This window comes from Nestor notabilis, unplaced genomic scaffold (assembly GCF_000696875.1).
Source record: "Nestor notabilis isolate BGI_N333 unplaced genomic scaffold, ASM69687v1 scaffold18189, whole genome shotgun sequence".
NCBI classification, from domain to species: Eukaryota; Metazoa; Chordata; class Aves; order Psittaciformes; family Psittacidae; genus Nestor; species Nestor notabilis.
Genome location: NW_009945299.1, coordinates 25,492 through 42,581, shown reverse-complemented (window position 1 = coordinate 42,581; position 17,090 = coordinate 25,492). Strand labels below are relative to the sequence as shown.

At 46.2% G+C, this 17,090-nt stretch overlaps 1 protein-coding gene across 1 annotated transcript in view; it reads left to right on the top strand.

Annotated features, from left to right (window-relative positions):
• Positions 1–17,090, top strand: part of LRP4 (low density lipoprotein receptor-related protein 4) — a 39,216-nt gene that overhangs the window by 507 nt on the left and 21,619 nt on the right. Inside the window, exons 2-7 of the mRNA XM_010022808.1 lie at positions 8,822–8,938; positions 11,079–11,192; positions 11,619–11,735; positions 14,152–14,280; positions 14,607–14,726; positions 14,859–14,984. Coding sequence (XP_010021110.1) covers positions 8,822–8,938; positions 11,079–11,192; positions 11,619–11,735; positions 14,152–14,280; positions 14,607–14,726; positions 14,859–14,984 — 723 coding nt within the window. The remainder of the gene's footprint in view (positions 1–8,821; positions 8,939–11,078; positions 11,193–11,618; positions 11,736–14,151; positions 14,281–14,606; positions 14,727–14,858; positions 14,985–17,090) is intronic.

Genomic DNA, 17,090 nt, shown 5'->3' with positions numbered 1-17,090 from the left:
ATTACGTGGGTTTGCTATAAATATTAATGGAAAATAAATAAGCAGTGTGAAGAATATTGAGAGTGTCTGTCCTGGCTGCCCTGTGATGGAAGGGAAAAGTAAACAGGGTCATCAGCATTCACTGATCTTGGGATCTGCTGAGAGAATTTACTTTGCAGCTCCTGTGTATCTGCATAGTGTCAGCATCTGTGTAGCTGAGGCCAGCTAGGTGAGAACCAGCGATGGCTCAAAGCTACCAAGAGTTGCTTGTTCATACCACATACACTTAAGGTGTGGATCTCCTTGCCATAAAACATTCATTCTGGAATTTCAGACATTCTCAGAAAGCAACCTGACAAGTTTATGGATGGAAAATGTGCTGAGGGCTGTGAAAGATGAATGTGCCTCCTCTTGTTCGGGAAGTCTTTATATCACAAATAGAGGCAGATTTTGACTTCTGTGGAAGAACATTTACTTGCATGCTATGTTCTTACACACCTCTGGTGGTGTCTGCTGTTGCATCGTGTCTCTCTCCATGGCCTGGATGAGAGGAGCCTTTTGGTCCTACAGCTCTGGTTATGGCGTATCACTAATATATTAAGGAAATCTGGTCTATATGGATTTGAATGGAAGCTGTACAAACTAGGAGGTAGTAGTGGACTGTGATCAATCTGCTGATACTTTCAGGCACTGGAGGCTGGGAAGTATGTAAAGTAGAGGTAAAGAATGTAGGAACTGGGTTTGATTTGTGCCTTCTTTAATTTATGGTTTCTAACAAAGCAAAGGGAGCAGTAAGACTGAAGCAAAGGGAGCTGTCTAGGAAACAGCATGTATAAGATGAGAATGTTTAAACATCTCATTAAGAGTACGACTTGTGCTGTAGGTCTGTGCAATTTAGTGAGAGAAGTAAGCTAGAGTGTACAGAGAGGGACAGTAGAGTTGACAAGATGGGAGGGGAGATAAAGAGCTGCATTTATACAGAGTAGAAAAGTGACTCAAGAGGATGGAATAGAATATGAGCTGCCTTTTTAAATATTGCCTTGTAGTAGAATAAATACAAAGAGGAGAACTTTTTCAGCTGACAGACAGAAGTATTCCGAGTGGAATTTAGTGGAAAGAAAAAGGCAGAAATAAAAGTTAGGCACTGGGGCTAAGGACTCTATAGAAATGTTAAGTGCATGGCTTCAGCACACAAACATGAGGTTGCAGTGGAGGGGCCTTAGGAACACTTAACTCCTTTAAGCCTGCTGCATCTTGCTCTGAGTAGCTGCTCATTACGAGTGATACGTGATATTATTGTTAGCTTGTGAGAACTAGATCGACTCTACAGTGTAGGTTTGTGGTAGTTTGTGCTGCTTCCTATCTTGTTATGGCACTGAAACTTCTTGCTAGAGCAGATCACTTGCTAAATCCCTCTCTTTTGCTTGGCGTACAGGTGTACTCATTTGTGGGGTTAACTCCCCGTTTCATCTGTTTGCTGACTGTGCCAAGCATGAAGGAAGCAGCAGGAGTGAGGTTTGAGCCCCTTGGAACAGCAACTCCAACTTTAAATCAGTTTAAGCTTCTCACAAATCAGCACTGATGTTTGCACATAGTACTTGGAAATTCTTTCCTTCCCTGGCCATCTGTCTGTGACATACATGCAGGGTTCTAGTTGAAGTCAAATTCAGAACAACTTCTGGTTTGAAACTGATTTATTTTGTATTAATTGACTTTACCAGATCTGAATTGGTGAATATCTTTCTAATACAACATTGAGCTGTACATTCGGGTTGTCTTGATGAAGTCATCCAACAAGCCCCAGATATATTAAAGGCCTAGTTTAAAAATTAGTGAGACTCCTTAAAAACCATTGGGCGAGTCTTCATGCTGGGGTGAGCCCAGTGGTTTGTTCTGACTCATGAACCTAAGTCTGTGCATCCACTTATATGGACTCTTTTGAGATGCTAAAGCTGTTGAGATTCTTTTTCAGCAATGTATGGAAGTACAGCTCTGAGTTTAAAAGGCAGGAATTATAATATCCTCAAGATGTCTCTGATCAGAAGAGTGAACAGAAATGATTGCAAGGAATCCCACATTTCCATTGGTCTGCTGCAAGCTAGTTTTTTTCAGTTATGAGATTTCCTTCTCTCTGCTGTGAATGTCCTGACTTTCCAGAGAAATAAAGCTGCAACCATTCTTGTTTTAAGGTTTACTTTTTCTTCAGTGTATCAGCTCATATGCATAATGGAAGCCAATACAACAAGAAGAATGAGTTCCTGGGAGAGTTCTGTCTGCTTCCTTGGGAAAGGGTGAGGAGAATGGGATCACACTGGACTGCTGGACTCCTGAGAAAGCAAGAGTGAAACAGTGGGTGCGAAGAACGCTGAAAACTGCTTTAGCCGGTCAAGATTCAATCTTGTGTCTGTGTGTATATCACTGCACATGCTTGAGAAGTTGATTGGAGTTTACCAAATCCTACATTAATGCAGTTTTCTAGCTTTGAACATGTAATCTACCACTTCTGTTAAAGAAAGACAGCTTGAAATGCACTGTGTGAGAAGAAAAGAAATAAAAGGACAAGATTCTTGGCAGTGAGGAGCTGCAGCTATGAAAAACAAGAGCAGACACAGGAAACATTCCTTTTGAGAGAGATTTTCAGTTTTCAGAGAAATTCTTAAAATATGTGGTTTTTTTTTAATTACTTTATGTTCTATTACAAACTATAAAACAAATTCCTGCTTTTTGAGTCAATTGCACCAAGTTTCTCCTCAACTGTTACTCTTTCTGCACACTCCAGACATTCTCTCCTTGTATTGGTGTCCTTGGAATGTCTGCCTCTCGCAGGTATTTTCCTGTTGTTTTGGGGAGAGCCCTGCTTCTGCTTACCCGGCTGTGGCAGGAACTGGTTTTCTTGCAGATCTGAAGTCCTGCTGTGATGGGAGCCAATAATTCAGTGCCATGTTTGCTTCCTGCTCTGGATCATGTTTAGAAGCCAGAGAGCTGTAGTAATAATAGTAATAAGCAACCTCCCAGCTGTCATGCCAGCTTCATAGACTTTCTTTGGTGTCAGCCCTCTGGCCTGCTGACACTGTCTGCCTTGGAAGCCCTTCCTACACAAGCACAGAGTAGCTCAGCTGCCTTCCTGCCTTGTGCCAACAGAGACTACTTTGGACTGTCCCTAACGAAAGCCGCATGCAAGCGGAGGAATGGTTTTCATTCTGCCCTCCTGCATGTGCTTTGAAGTCCAGCGTGGTGTGAATGAGCCTTACTTCCTGTGGCAAGGGTGAAAGGACAACTGAGTAAACTTGGCCTGAGGACTGATAAATAGCTCTGTTTCTCCTAAGATATGCCAAATCCCGTCAGAACAATCCCCCAGTAGAGCCTTCTGACCCTGAATGTTGGATCTGTATCATACCCAATGTACACATGCAACTCCATGAGACAGATTTGCTTGCTTAGGTCCATGCTATGTTGTACAATACTTTTTCATTTAAAGGGACTGAAGGAGAATTTACTCCTTTTACCTTAAAGCTTACAGAAAGCGGTCTGTTGTTCCTATCTCATTGGGAAATTTAGGCAGTTCTTCTTGAGCTACAGCTCATTCAAGCCCAGGAGTGGATCTCTTCCTTGCCAGGAACAGGACTATCAGTATAGCCTGCTTATCAGTCCCACAACAAAACATTTTCAGTTGATGTGAGGATAAGAATCTCACAGGTCTTTTACTAAAATTAACAGAAACTTTAAAAGAATCCTCTTCCCTCTGCCTCTCACCAAATCACCAGTCTTGAGCTCAGACATAAGAGCTCAGGTAAAGCTTCGCTTTTAAACTCCAAGTTTTACTAATTTACTCTTGACAAGAGTTCAAGTTTCTCTTGAAAAGACACCAGTTCCATATCTGCAACCATGCTTCACCGTTTTATTGGCCTTGGAGAATGTGTGTTTCCTTTAAAAGGCACCAGAATTAATGCAATGCCCCCTCGGGCAGAGAGCGTGCTTGTGATCAAAGGGCTGTGAAAGATTGGGTGCTGATGCTAGTTTAAATTGGTTTTCCCCTTCTTTTTCTTTGGACCAGCAGCATTGTTAAATACACTTCAGCAGTGAAATTGGGAACATTTTATGTTATTCTGGAACTAGATTTTCCAAAAGGTAGTTAATAAAATGCAGCGTCTCCCATTTTTTCCCAAGAGCGGACTCCACACGCACGAGTGTGGCCGTAGCTGGAGGGCAGGCTGCACTTGGCTTTCATGTGGGTAGCATGGGTTGGGTTTTTTTGGAGCTTACATTTATTTTTTAAATTAACTTCTCATTCTTCACATGACCGAGAGTTTGTGTCATTAAGCAGCAGTGTTCAAACCGCTGCGCTCCGGAGCTCTGAACACCAGTCACTTGCTGTCCTTGGGTATAAAGCAACCTGCTCACCACAGGCAACAGGAATCAAGTGTTCAAAGGACAGTGGGACGTGATTCAGGCTGCGTTTCACCTTATAAACTTCCCTTTTCCCCCGCCCTCCCCCTTCCCCTTCTGCTCAGCCATAAAAGAGCGGCCTGTGTAATAGGAGTTGGGAGAGGGGGAGGAATAGCAGGCTTACCATAGACGTAGCTTTGCTGAAGCCTTGGATGATGTCCAGCGTGACCATGCAGAGGGATGAGCTCAGGGAAATGGTTGGAAGTTCAAAGGCCTTTTTGTGTTGCTCGCTGTCAGTTGGCAGGTGTGCTCGCTTTGGCTGTCACTGCCCAGCCTAGCTCTTCCCACCAGCTCCCCTTCCTTGGGCTTGTTCCCCATCCTGCCTCTGCTCTGCCTGGGGGAGGTGGGTTAGTCCCTTTCTGTCTGGGCATTTGTCTGTCTTCCAGTCTATCCTAGGGCTTACCTTTCCTCGTCTGTTTTAGGAAAATATTGCACAGATAGGGAGAGACCAAGCTGGAATTGAACAGGGAAGGGGGGCACAAAGTTTCACTGTGTTCACTGTTGCATTATCTAATCCTGCCATGATTAGTGGTGAAAGCATGTTAGTGCAATCTGTGATCACCTCATCAGTGGAAGCAGCGCCTATGAAGGACTTGCTGCTTCCTTAGGAAGTAATAAATAACCTTTACAGGCTGGGGAAGTGGAGCTAAAGAGACAGAACTGTCCCATGGTCATGTAAGCATCAATATTGAGCTGGAAAGAGAATACAGTGGTTCTGTTTCCAGTCTTCTAGATGTAAATCCAGCTTGTCCAGAGAGGTCTTGCTCCATCTCTGGCAAGTAATGGAGTTCCTACTGCTTCATTTATATTGCCATGTACTCCTCTGACTGTGGTAGTGTGATTTTAAAATGAGTTGTATGAGTTAGAATCATAGAATGGAGAGGGGGAGAGAGGAAGACAAGTTATTACCACCCCCCCCCCCTGCCATGAGCAGGGACACCACACACTAAACTATGTCACCCAAGGCTCTGTCCAACCTGGCCTTGAACACTGCCAGAGTTGGAGCATTGACAACTTCCTTGGGCAACCCATTCCAGTGCCTCAGCACCCTCACTGTGAAGAACTTCTTCCTTAGATCTAATCTAAACTTCCCCTGTTTTAGTTTAAACCCGTCACCCCTTGTCCTACCACTACAGTCCCTGACAAAGAGTCCCTCCCCAGCATCCTTGTAGCCCCCTTCAGATAATGGAAGCTGCTCTGAGGTCTCCACGCAGCCTTCTCTTTTCCAGGCTGAACAGCCCCAACTTTCTCAGCCTGTCTTCATACGGGAGGTGCTCCAGCCCCTGATCATCCTCGTGGCCTCCTCTGGGCTTGCTCCAGCAGCTCCATGTCCTTTTTATGTTGAGGACACCAGAACTGGACACAATACTCCAAGTGAGGTCTCATGAGAGCAGAGCAGAGGGGCAGGATCACCTCTTTTGACCTGCTGGTCACTTACTAAGTTGTATAAGTTGCTCCATGATGTCAAGACAAAATACAGTGGAGGTTGTTTGAATGTCCTAAGTGTGACCTCTTAACTTTTGAATTTCCTCTTAACTTCAGATTTCCAAACACTTTGGATATATTTACAACAATACTAAACATTAACTGTGGGCTGGTGGTATGTCCTCAGCTTTAACTCCACAGGAATAAAACTCATCAAAATATGAAGTAATAAATGACCAACAGAAGAGCTGAATAATAACAACCCTGGAGCAAAGGGCTGTACAGTGGAACTGAAGCCTGATGTGTTTAGAATAAATAGAAAGAAACACAGCAATGTTTCTGTGTAGGCAGTTTGCTTTTTAACGGGGAGAAGCGACTGTGGACTGGGAGGGCAGAGTTAGGAAGAAGGGATTAGGAAAAGACTGCCCCCATCTGAAAGATGCTCCCAGAATCTCCTGCGTTTTCCTTTGAAGCATCTGTTTCTGACTATTATTAGGTTCAGGCAATAAGTTTATGTGGATCTCTTCCCTGATCTCATTGGTAGTTATTCTGCTTCATATGATCATCAGTCTTCATTCATTAGGTTGCTGGGGGCAGGGGGTTTGGTGTTTGTTGGGTTTTTTTAAGTATTATTATTTTTCTTTAGTTTTCTTAAGTTTTATTTTTCCTCCTTTAAAGGAGAGCTCCTGTAGAAGGGGATTTATCTCCCTCCAATGTTGTCTGGGCTGACAAACAGTTGCTGTCTGCTGGGCTGGGAATTAGGTCCTCCTTTGTATGGGGCAGTTTGTGTTTCACCCTCTTCCCCCTGCACCTCCTCCCCTGTGCTTGAAGCTCAATTTTTATATGTTGGGGGAGTATGAAATAGGCTGAAGTGCTCCCTGTAGGGGTGGAATTTCATTCTGTGTCCTTACCTCATGACGGGATGCAGCAGTTCAGGGGGATAATGGTGTGGGCTGTGAACCAGCGCTAATGGCCTAACCCTGTGGGAGCCTGAAGAATTCTCCCCTGGAGAGCCAGCATGCAAATTCCCTTCCAGGTGGCTCCTGTGCAGCCCTTTGGTGATTAGTCACGCTGGGACCGAAAAGCATATGCTAGGGGGATGGTCTGAGCCCTGAAACTGCAGCTGAGGCCAGAGAAGCTTTGCTCAGTGTGCAGCCTATGGGAGTTGTGCTTGTGGGACAGAGGGCTGATGTGTGGGACTGACCCTCTGAAACTCAAGAATCTGTCTTGGTTTTGTTTGGAAGCAGAATTTGGGAACTGGACTGTTTCCCCCTTCTCTCTGTCCTGAGGAAGGAGGGGAAGCTCCATCTCCATATTGATGCAGCACAGGGATGCTCAGAGGAAGTGCAATGCAAGGAGGTGGGTCAGCCATTGGAAGAGCAGGGTGCTATCAAACCTGTGGGGTGAAAGTAGATTTCTGTCCTTCCTCTCCTTCATACCTCTCTGGGGCCTAGAAGCAGCTGGAGCTGACTTGGGCATCTGTCTGCGTGGGGCATCCTGAACAGGATGAGAAGAGCCTTCTCCCAAGGGCTACTGCCAGATTCTGCATGTTGTCACCTAGTGCAGGGTTCGGTGTTGAGAGCAGTGATGTGCCCTCAGATACAAAGATGCTTACGCTCCATGCTGCAGGGATGGTTGAGAAGGTGAATTTGTGGTTAGAAAAAGGGATGTTAGAGCAAGTCTGAATTTAACTGCACTGGTGTATTCCTATGGTGGGAGGTTTTTAGGATAAGCCCTTGGTGAGAAATTTTGGAGGACTTACTATAGAGAGTGGTCCTAATCCATTGCTGCTTTCACAGGACGCTGGCAGCAGTCCTGGGTCAAGGGGAAGTGGAGGGTTGAGGAAGCTGGAAAAGCTGAAATTGTGACTATTTGTTCTCCCTGTTAAATCCTTCTCCTCGTGTGCGTGGCCGCTGTCTTCACCTTCTTCTTTTACCTGCCTCCCTCCCCTCATGCTCCCACCTCCGGGATATTGTTGGCAGGGGAAGCAGCAGCAGCATAGCAGCGGAGGGCTGGTCTGCCTGGTGACAGATGGGAGATGCTGTCAGCAAGCTGGGCTGAGATGAAAGGGTTTCAGGCACCTTTCAGGCTCTCCAGCCCTTGCCCCTTCGCATCGCTGAGCCAGCGCTGTTGTTGGGAGAACACACCTGCCAGGAGCAGCCTTGTGCAGCCCCTTCCCCATCACATCTGGCAGCACTTAAAAGCATAAACCTCCTGGGGTTGAGTGTTCCTCTCATCTGTGGGGGGAAGGACAGGGCTGATGCTGCCCCTTGAATTCCAGCTTTGTGGCTCCAGGCCTCTTCAAACAGTGTGGATTTGTGGTTCTACCCAATTGCCAGCAGGCTCCTGTGCAGGCAAGCACCATCCCACATCTGCCTCCTTCCTCTGCCCCTTCTGGAGACTAGGTTTGGACTCTGATGTCCACACCTGAGGTACAGCAAATTATCCCCAGCAGTGGATTTCTGCCTCTAAGCTTCTCCTTGCAGGTTTGTTAGATGAAAATGTTGGCAGAGTTCCTGTCCTGGAACACACACTGTAGCATGTACCTTGCAAAATCCTGCTCCCAAATGCATTGCTTCTGATAGTTCTCACTCTAAAGATCTCGCTGTGTAATAGAAACAGGATGGACTTCACTGGGAAGCATGCAGGAAAGATGTTGATAGTGTAATTTGGCTTGTTCTAAAACAAGTGCACTTATGGGAGGGCAGGAGGCTCAGGGATGAAAGAGACAAAAGGAACTCAGTGGGGGAATTGTGGCGGCTACTTTATTGTGGGAAGGTCAGTGCTTCTCTGGGGAGCAGAGACTGCCAAGCTACAGCCCTGCCCTGGCCCCCATCTGAGGAACAGCTCTTCCTCATGACTTTGTCTTCCATTCCTAAGAGGTGTAGCCCTCCTCCCTCAGGAGGGAAGGAACTCTTTTTCAGGAAGGAAGCTGGCTGCAGCTCCATGAGGTGTTTCTTTGCTGTTGCAGTGCTGCCCACTTGCTCCCCTTTGGACTTCCACTGTGACAACGGGAAGTGCATCCGCCGGTCGTGGGTCTGTGATGGAGACAATGACTGTGAGGATGATTCCGATGAACAGGACTGCCGTAAGTCACCTCTGTGAGGGGAGAGGGTGGGTGCAGTGCTCTCCTGCCATGGCTGGGCAAAATTGACCCTTTTCCATACAGGAATACAAGAGTTTATCCACTGAATCAGACCTTTGGCTTGTTATAAGCTATATCCTGTAACGGAGGTGTCTGTACCTGATGCCCCTAAGCCCTGCTGCCTTGGCACCTGGTTTACTGTTCAGCTACGTGTCCTGGAGGAGGGGATGCTTCTCCATCCGGCTGGAGAACCGTTTGTGCCCTGCAGCCCTGCTAGTTAATGTCCCATGAAGCACTTCCCTGAGCTCTTCATGTCCTCCCCTGTTCATGGAAACACCTAACCCCTGCCAAATCCTCCTGAACTGCCTGTCTGGCTGACTTCCTGTGGCCTCAGGTTCTACTGTCTGACTTCTCTGCTCTGCTGGGATGTCCCCAGCATCCTCTCCCTTCAAACAGAGGTCCCCGAGGAGAGGGAGGTGCTATAGGGATGGTCTCCACACAAAAGTCTGGTTACCCTGAAAGCTGACTGTGCTGCCATGCAAAGCCCTATCTTGACAAGAGCTGCCATAGCAGGCTGCTAGCTGTGAGCACTGCCATTGTGCCATTAAGATGGAGGGAAGTTTGCCTGAATCTTTGGAGTTCAGCCCCTTGTTTCCCCTTTGTGTTGAGGACAAGGGTTACTCGTGATTGATTTCCATTAGCAAAAGGTGTTCAGGGATACAACCTTCCTCCACAACAAATCAGGTCCATACTTGGCAGCACGTGCCAGAGAACTGGTGTGTTATATAGCACTGGAGTTCAGCTGTGCGCTGGTGACCAGGGCTGCATCAGGCTGCAGTTAGGAGTAGACCTGTTCTGCTGTCTGGTTGAGATGGTTGCAGCTGCTTAATAATCACTCTACAGCCCTTGAATTCTACTACAGTTGTGTGTGTGGTGCTCCAGAGTGGCTCTGATGGAGGAACTGCATCTCAAGAAATGCAGAAATTAAAGCTCTTGGCTGTGAAGCATTCCATGTCCAGTACTTGTGCGGAAATGAATTCACTTTTTGATCACTATGGCCCTGATCTTTGCCTGCCCTTTTGAGCAAATGGCTGGGAAGCAGGGGTCAGGAGGTGGACATCTGTCCCTGGAAGTATTCAAGGCCAGGTTGGACACAGGGGCTTTGAGCAACCTGGTCTAGTGGAAGGTGTCCCTGCCTGTGGCAGGGGGTTGGAACTAGGTGATCTTTAAGATCCCTTCCAACCCAAACTGTTCTATGATCGTGTGTGATGCTCTGGATCGCAGGACTAAGCTCAGTTTTCTAGTCTGTTCAAAGATTTTTGTGAAAGGAAAGGTATATAGGTCTGGGTCTGTTTGGTCTTCTGCCTTTCAGAAGTTGGAGTGCCCTCATAGTTGTGACAACAGTGGAGAAGGGTGTGATTAAAAGATGTGGGAACTAATGAAAGGAGAAAGGCAAGGTTCTGTGAATTAGAGACTCCCAGGGGGTTGTTCAATCTAGCACTTAAGCATAGGAGGGTCTCTGTTCGACTGAGGTCCTCAGATGCTGATTTTGCAGTCCCTCTCCTTTCCTCACTGGTCTGCAGACAAACTTCCTTAAAAGACTGGCAAAGAGGATAGAATGAGGCTGCAAATACTGAGGTGTTCAGGAGAGGAAGTTTAAATTTTCTCTCTTCCTTTCCAGTGAACATTTCCTTTCCTTTGAAGATAGCTTTGGCATCACTGTGAAAAGAAGGTGGAGATATAATTCTATGAGCAATTATTTGTTAGGTAATCATAGAGCCTAATAATTCCTTTAGAAAGAGGCCTGGATTGCCTTTTTTCTGTGCAGGGATCTCTTGAGCCTGGCTTGGGGCTATGCTGGAATACAGGGTGTGTGGCTCCATCGCTCTGTGCCAGGTACTTTCTCCAAACCACGTTCTCAGGTGTTAGAGCTTGCTGTGCTTTTGACTTGTGGATGGAGTGGAAGACACTCAAGAAACCTCTCTGTGGCTTTCCTGCTGTTGTAAGGGAAGGGAAATCAGCTCTCCAACATGGTGGCGTCCTTGGAGAATGATGTTGCTGGATTTGTAACATCACGGATTTGGTGTTCTGCAAGGTAAATCTTCTTGCCTTGTCTTCACCTTGTATCTCTGTGTCCCTGCAGCTCCGCGGGAGTGTGAGGAAGATGAGTTCTCATGTCAGAACGGATACTGCATCCGCAGCCTGTGGCACTGCGATGGTGACAACGACTGTGGTGACAACAGCGATGAGCAGTGTGGTGAGTGATGAGGTCCTACAAATACTGCCCTGCCAGTGCTTTGGGAGGGGTAGTGCAGATTCCAACCTGTGCTGTCCTGTGAACCCCTGAGCATAGTGAGGGCTTGCAGCTGGCTTGGCTGGCCTGGACTTGTGGGATATTCCATTCCCAGGGCTGGCTGCTTGGGATCTCAGGCTGTGTGGCTTACCTGCCAGGCAGAAATCACTTGAGTTCTGTTACTCCTTGACATACCATTGTGAAGTCCCTTTTGAATCTGCCAGTTCATGTCAGTTAAATGAGCAGTGATGGTTTTGCATGACATGGGTATGTATAGTTTAACAAACAATCTTGTTTGTGGGTGCCATGGGAGCTTCAGGAGCATGGTGTGGTTGTTTCCTGGCTGCTCTGAGAAAAGCCAAGGCTTTGTCTGCATTGTTGTCTCTGCAGATATGAGAAAGTGCTCGGAGAAGGAGTTCCGTTGCAGTGATGGAAGCTGCATAGCTGAGCACTGGTTCTGTGATGGTGACACAGACTGCAAGGATGGGTCGGATGAAGAGAACTGCCGTAAGTGCTCTCCTTGCTTCGTAACCACAGGAAATAGCCTTTGGACCTGCTCCTGTCTTTGGGGTTTGGCACGTTTTCTGCAACAGAGATCAAAAACAAGTTAGTCCTGCCTGTACTGGCAGCTATGCTGCCTTCTGTTGCCTACCCCAGAGGGCACAAGAGAATGGTTTATCTCTTGTGTTACCTCACAGGCATACTTCATCTGTGCCTGGCTGCTTTTCTATTCCTTCCCATGGCTGTGTGACCTTGAGTCAGAGCAGGAGGCTTATGCTTTACTGAATACACCTCTGTATGAAACTGTAGGAGTTGGAGGGCGATGGGGAAGGGGAGAAAAATATTCCCTTTTTTTTTCCCTCTTGCCTGATTCCTGCCTGAAATTTAGGAGGACACATACAGCATCCTCAAGGCCTGTACATCCCCAGCTGGCACACTGCAGGGGCAGCCTGCGTGACCAACCTCTCCTCACTGCGATGCTTTATGCATCTGAAAAGTAACTGATGGGGAACGGGGGGCCCTGAGAGCCCACAACAGTTGTTTTCTCCTCCACTTTCACAGGCTTGCAGCAAGTGGGACAGGGGAGTCTATTATGTCCCTTCCTAACCCCCACTGCCTCTCTGCTGTGCCTGTGAAGTTGCAGTGGTCCCTTCCCCCACGCTGCTCTCACAGGCGTTGTGCAGAATTTGTTCTAGATAGCAGGAAACTTCAAAAGGCTTTGGGAGGGGGCTCAGGGCCGCCTGCTCCTCAAGGGCAGGGGAGTGGATGCATGGGGGACTTGTCTTTTATCTCTCCAGATAATGAGAGCTGGCAGGGAGCCAGGGGCTGCAAACGTTTCTAAGCCAGGAAAGGGCTCCAAGAGGAAGCCAGCCTCTCTCCCTCTCTTTTCCCTCCTCTCCCCTGCCTGTCACTTCCCCACAGGCCATGAATACGCCCTTGGGAAAGGAAAGGAGATGTTTCAACCTTGCTTCCTATGGGAGTGGAGAGGCACCCAGAACTGGTGCCCCTGCTTCTCTGAGCTACAATGCTTCTCCACTCCTGGCTTGGCAGTTGTGTCTATGAGGCATTTTATGTAACTCACCTAAGAAGCTCAGTTTGGCTACCGCCCTTTCTCTTATCTTCCTCCATGTGGCTGTCATCTTTTCTTTATCTCCAATCCTGCTGTCATTCATCTAGGGCAAGATGGGACTACACTGTTCTTTTTTGTGTGTTTTATGGGTTTCGTGTTTTGCTTTGTTGTTTCAATGTGCGTGTGTTTCTTTTGGAGGGTGTGTGTCAGAATTGAATCACATTACATGAGAATGTAAGCCACTGACTTGATTTTCTCAAGGAGACCCAAGCACTTGTTTCAGGCTCCTTTGGTGAAGTGCACATTAACACACAATTTAGCATCCAGCTACTCCATAGTCACTGAACTGAAGTTCTTACTGCATGCCTACAGGCTGTGCCCACTACTTCATGTGCAGTTCATGTCAGTCTTTCTTTTTCCTTTTGCATAATGGATTTATTTTGAGAGCTCCTCAGTTGGAGGACTCTCATACCCGAAACATGCAGTTCATTCTCTGGAGAGTATGAGAAAAGGTGTCAGATTCTGCTGTGTGGGACTCAAATGTTTTTCATCCCTTCCCACACAGTGTACTGTTGAACAGAGACCAGGGGGCAAATCCTTGAGTCTCAGTTTGTTGGGCTTTGCCCAGGGTCATCTGTCTGGCTTTGCTTCTTGCTGATAGGGCATGGTTTGTTTTGGTGACAGCTTGAGAGGAAAGGGAGGGGGAAATCCTCAAAGGTCAGGTGCAGAGCTAGACATCTTGCTTCTTGCCTCCTTCCTTTGGTCTTCAAGTGCTTATTTTGGTTAAAATTTTCAAGGATTCATTCCAGACTTTAACCGTGAATTCTGACATGCCTCAATCCTTAATATTAAGATAGCCCAAAGGGTATCTTTATTTTTTCCTTCTGGTTTTGTGTCTATTTTTTTCAGGCTCAATAAACAATTCAGACACTTTCTAGAGTGCACTAAGACATAGTGTCTCAAGCATAAGGTGGGAGGTGACACTCTTGGATCCTTTTTGTTGCTCTCCCATGAAATCTTCCTTCTTCGTAGCTGTTTCCTTCTCTAGAACTTAATGGGTTTTGTAAAGTTAGTGTTTTAAGGCTAGCATCCTTCTTATTTATTATTATTTTTAATCGATTGTTTGTGTGAATGTCCTTATATATAGGTTTAACCTGCCTCTCAGTGAAGCACAAACAGCATTCAAGTTCCTCTCAGTAACACAAGTCACACAGAGCTATGTAGCAATGGCTATAATTCCCAAAACCTTTCCTCTGAATCCTTGCTGCTGTGTTATTAGACTGTGAGATGGTTGCATCTAAACTGGATTGTGCCTTGCCACCTCAGGCATTTTTTCTTGGATTCCCTTCTTAGCATCAGATGTTCCAGCTGCCACCTGCAGCTTGGAGGAGTTCCAGTGTGCATATGGACGCTGCATCTTGGACATCTACCACTGTGATGGCGATGATGACTGTGGGGACTGGTCTGATGAATCTGACTGCTGTAAGTTAATGCAGGGTGATGTTCTGGTCCAAGCATCTGAGCTGCAAACCTGCATTGGCTGGAGAGGGGTTGCAGTGTAGACAGCAATCTAAGTGTATAAGATGGCTCTTCCATTATTTATTTTGTATTTAACTCTGCAAAGTGAGAATAATGGTGGGAACTGCGTAGTCAACATAGTTCTGTGTACAGAAATTAAAGCAGTATCCAAGAGGAGTCTGTTCAGGACTAAGTTCCACAATAGCGGAGTGTATGGGTAGTGCTTTGGGGGTTGTAGGGATGTTACACTGGTCTTAGTTTGCTCTTTATATTCATTCCCATCTCTGCAGCATCTCACCAGCCTTGTCGCTCTGGAGAGTTCATGTGCAACAGTGGCTTGTGCATTAATGCTGGCTGGAGGTGTGATGGAGACTTCGACTGCGATGACCAGTCTGATGAGAGGAACTGCAGTGAGTGCTGGGAACTGGTGGGAGCATTCAGGTTTTCTGCAGATGCAAAGGAGTGTTTGGGACTGTTAGCTTTAGAACTGGGTCTCTTCTGATCCTTCTTGCTCATCTAGTGTTCTTTTTTTGGTCCCCCAGCTACATCTATGTGCACAGCTGACCAGTTCCGCTGTAAATCAGGGCGCTGTGTCCGTCTGTCCTGGCGCTGTGATGGGGAAGATGACTGCTCTGACAACAGTGATGAGGAGAACTGTGAGAACACAGGTTTGGCTTGCTGCCTTGCTACTTACAGCTAATGTTTCCATCGTGGAGATAGTAGGTAGTAAAGTCTTCTTTTGATTGCTTCACTGAGTTCAGCCTAGAGTTTCCATCCTTTGTGAAGAATGAGATCTATAGGCTGTCTTATATGCTTGCAAACAGGTTCAGTTCTGTATGCTTAAACTGAAGTGATGGTGTTTTCTGGTCAAGTATCTGGTCCCTGTACCTTCCTGTCCTGTCCCTACGCTGTGAATTACCACAGAGATGATTCCATTCAGACTTGGAAACATTAATAGTGTGCAAAGTTGCTAACTTCGTCAAATGGACTATGTTTAACTCATGTGTTGTACATAGCTCTGGATGGCTTTCGTGTTGCCCTGTGAAACTGCCAAGCAATTCTAGAAGGCAGTGGAATCAAGAAGAGCGTTTTGTGGAAGTGAAGGATAAAGTCTCTGTTTTAGACATTAAGGGTGGTCAGCTTCCTCCTTAAATACTTGCTCAGGAGTCTTCCTTTTCTAGTCTTCCTTTTTGCATACAGCCATTGCTTTATATAGTAAAAGGTTTATATAATAAAAGGCCAGGTTGAATTATCAAGGCCAGGTTGGACAGGGCTTGGAGCAACCTGGTCTAGTGGGAAGGGTCCCTGCCCGTGACAGGGAGGGTTGGAACTGGATGAGCTTTAAGGTCCATTCTAACCCTAGCTATTGTATGATTCATTCCATGATAATATTGGTTATGGAGAAGAGGAGGGTTTCATCAGACCTGAGTGTTAAGGAATGTGTGAAACTGTACCCCTTGTTTGGGCCTGTTGAGGAGGGGAGAGTGGGTGTTCTACAAGGAAAACTGCTAGAGGACCTGGAGAGACACACTTTGTAGGCATTTGAGAGCAGCTGCTCTAGACTGGTCAGCTGTCATGAGCACCAGTGTGCAGGAGATGGTTGTGATCCTGGAAAAAGCAATTTTACTTCAAGACAAGTAAGTAACCCCTTTTCTTCATCCTGATAACAAAAGTATTTAGAGGGACTGAGAGAACATTTGCCACCCAGAAGCCAAGGCAGACTTCCAGAGGCACTGAAATTCAACCTCTCTACCCCTACCCAAACCTGAGGTGGTTGATTACAGCTATAGTTACTGTAAGGTCAGTTGTGCAATTCTGCATTAGGTCTATGGTGGTAGTCAGCAGGTAAAAATTAACTTGGGGCTTCCAAGCAGGATGTGCACTGGGTAGTCTAAGTGAAATAGTGTGCTGTCTCCATGTCTGTAGGAAGAGTTAAAATACTGTGTCACCTCTTGGATTTAGAGCAGAATTGTGTTTTTATTGGCCACAGAGAGATTTCTAGAATACTAAGAGATCAGCTGATGTTAGGATCGTTATATTTGATATGACAAATGTAGTCCAAGTTTCAGAATCCTTCACATAAAACATTCCTGTGCTCTGAATAGTTAATCTGCATATGATTTGGGTTTATGTTCCCTGTTGGTGTGTCTGTTAGTGCTTATTTGTACTTGTTAATCTCACAACTGCCCTTTTCCATGCTGCTTACAGGCAGTTTGCCAATCTAATTGTTTCTTTGATGATAACTCTATTGTCCTATTGTCTTCCTGGGATTATCAGAGAGTATGATTTGGAAACCTTTAACTGAGTCATCTTAAGAGGTACAAGAAGTAAGAGGCAACAGGACAGTGCAGTTACTGCTGGAAAAACAATCGTATTGGCAAAGTCCCTCCAAGCAGTATTACTTTACTTACAAGAATTCTGTAGAGTCTCCCTGCCAACAGCAGAAGAGTGTAGCTTATGTGTGAAATCCTGTTGCCTGAGCTCAGATTTCAAGGATGCGTGTGAATCTCATTCCAAGTCCATCACGGTGCAGTTAGGGCTGGACAAGACGCTCATTCCGAGGCAGATTTAAGATCCGTAGCCATGCTGGGTGACATATCAGATGATTAAAGTGAGGAACTGACTCCTCTCTTGCACATACTGAGTCAGGTTATGGAATCTGGAAGCAAAGCCAGAACCTTCCAGTCATTCTGAGAGAAACTAAATAGCTGAACTTCCCAGTAAAGCAACATTAGAGTCAGTCTGGAGGAGAGTTTGCAGGCCTCCAAATCAGC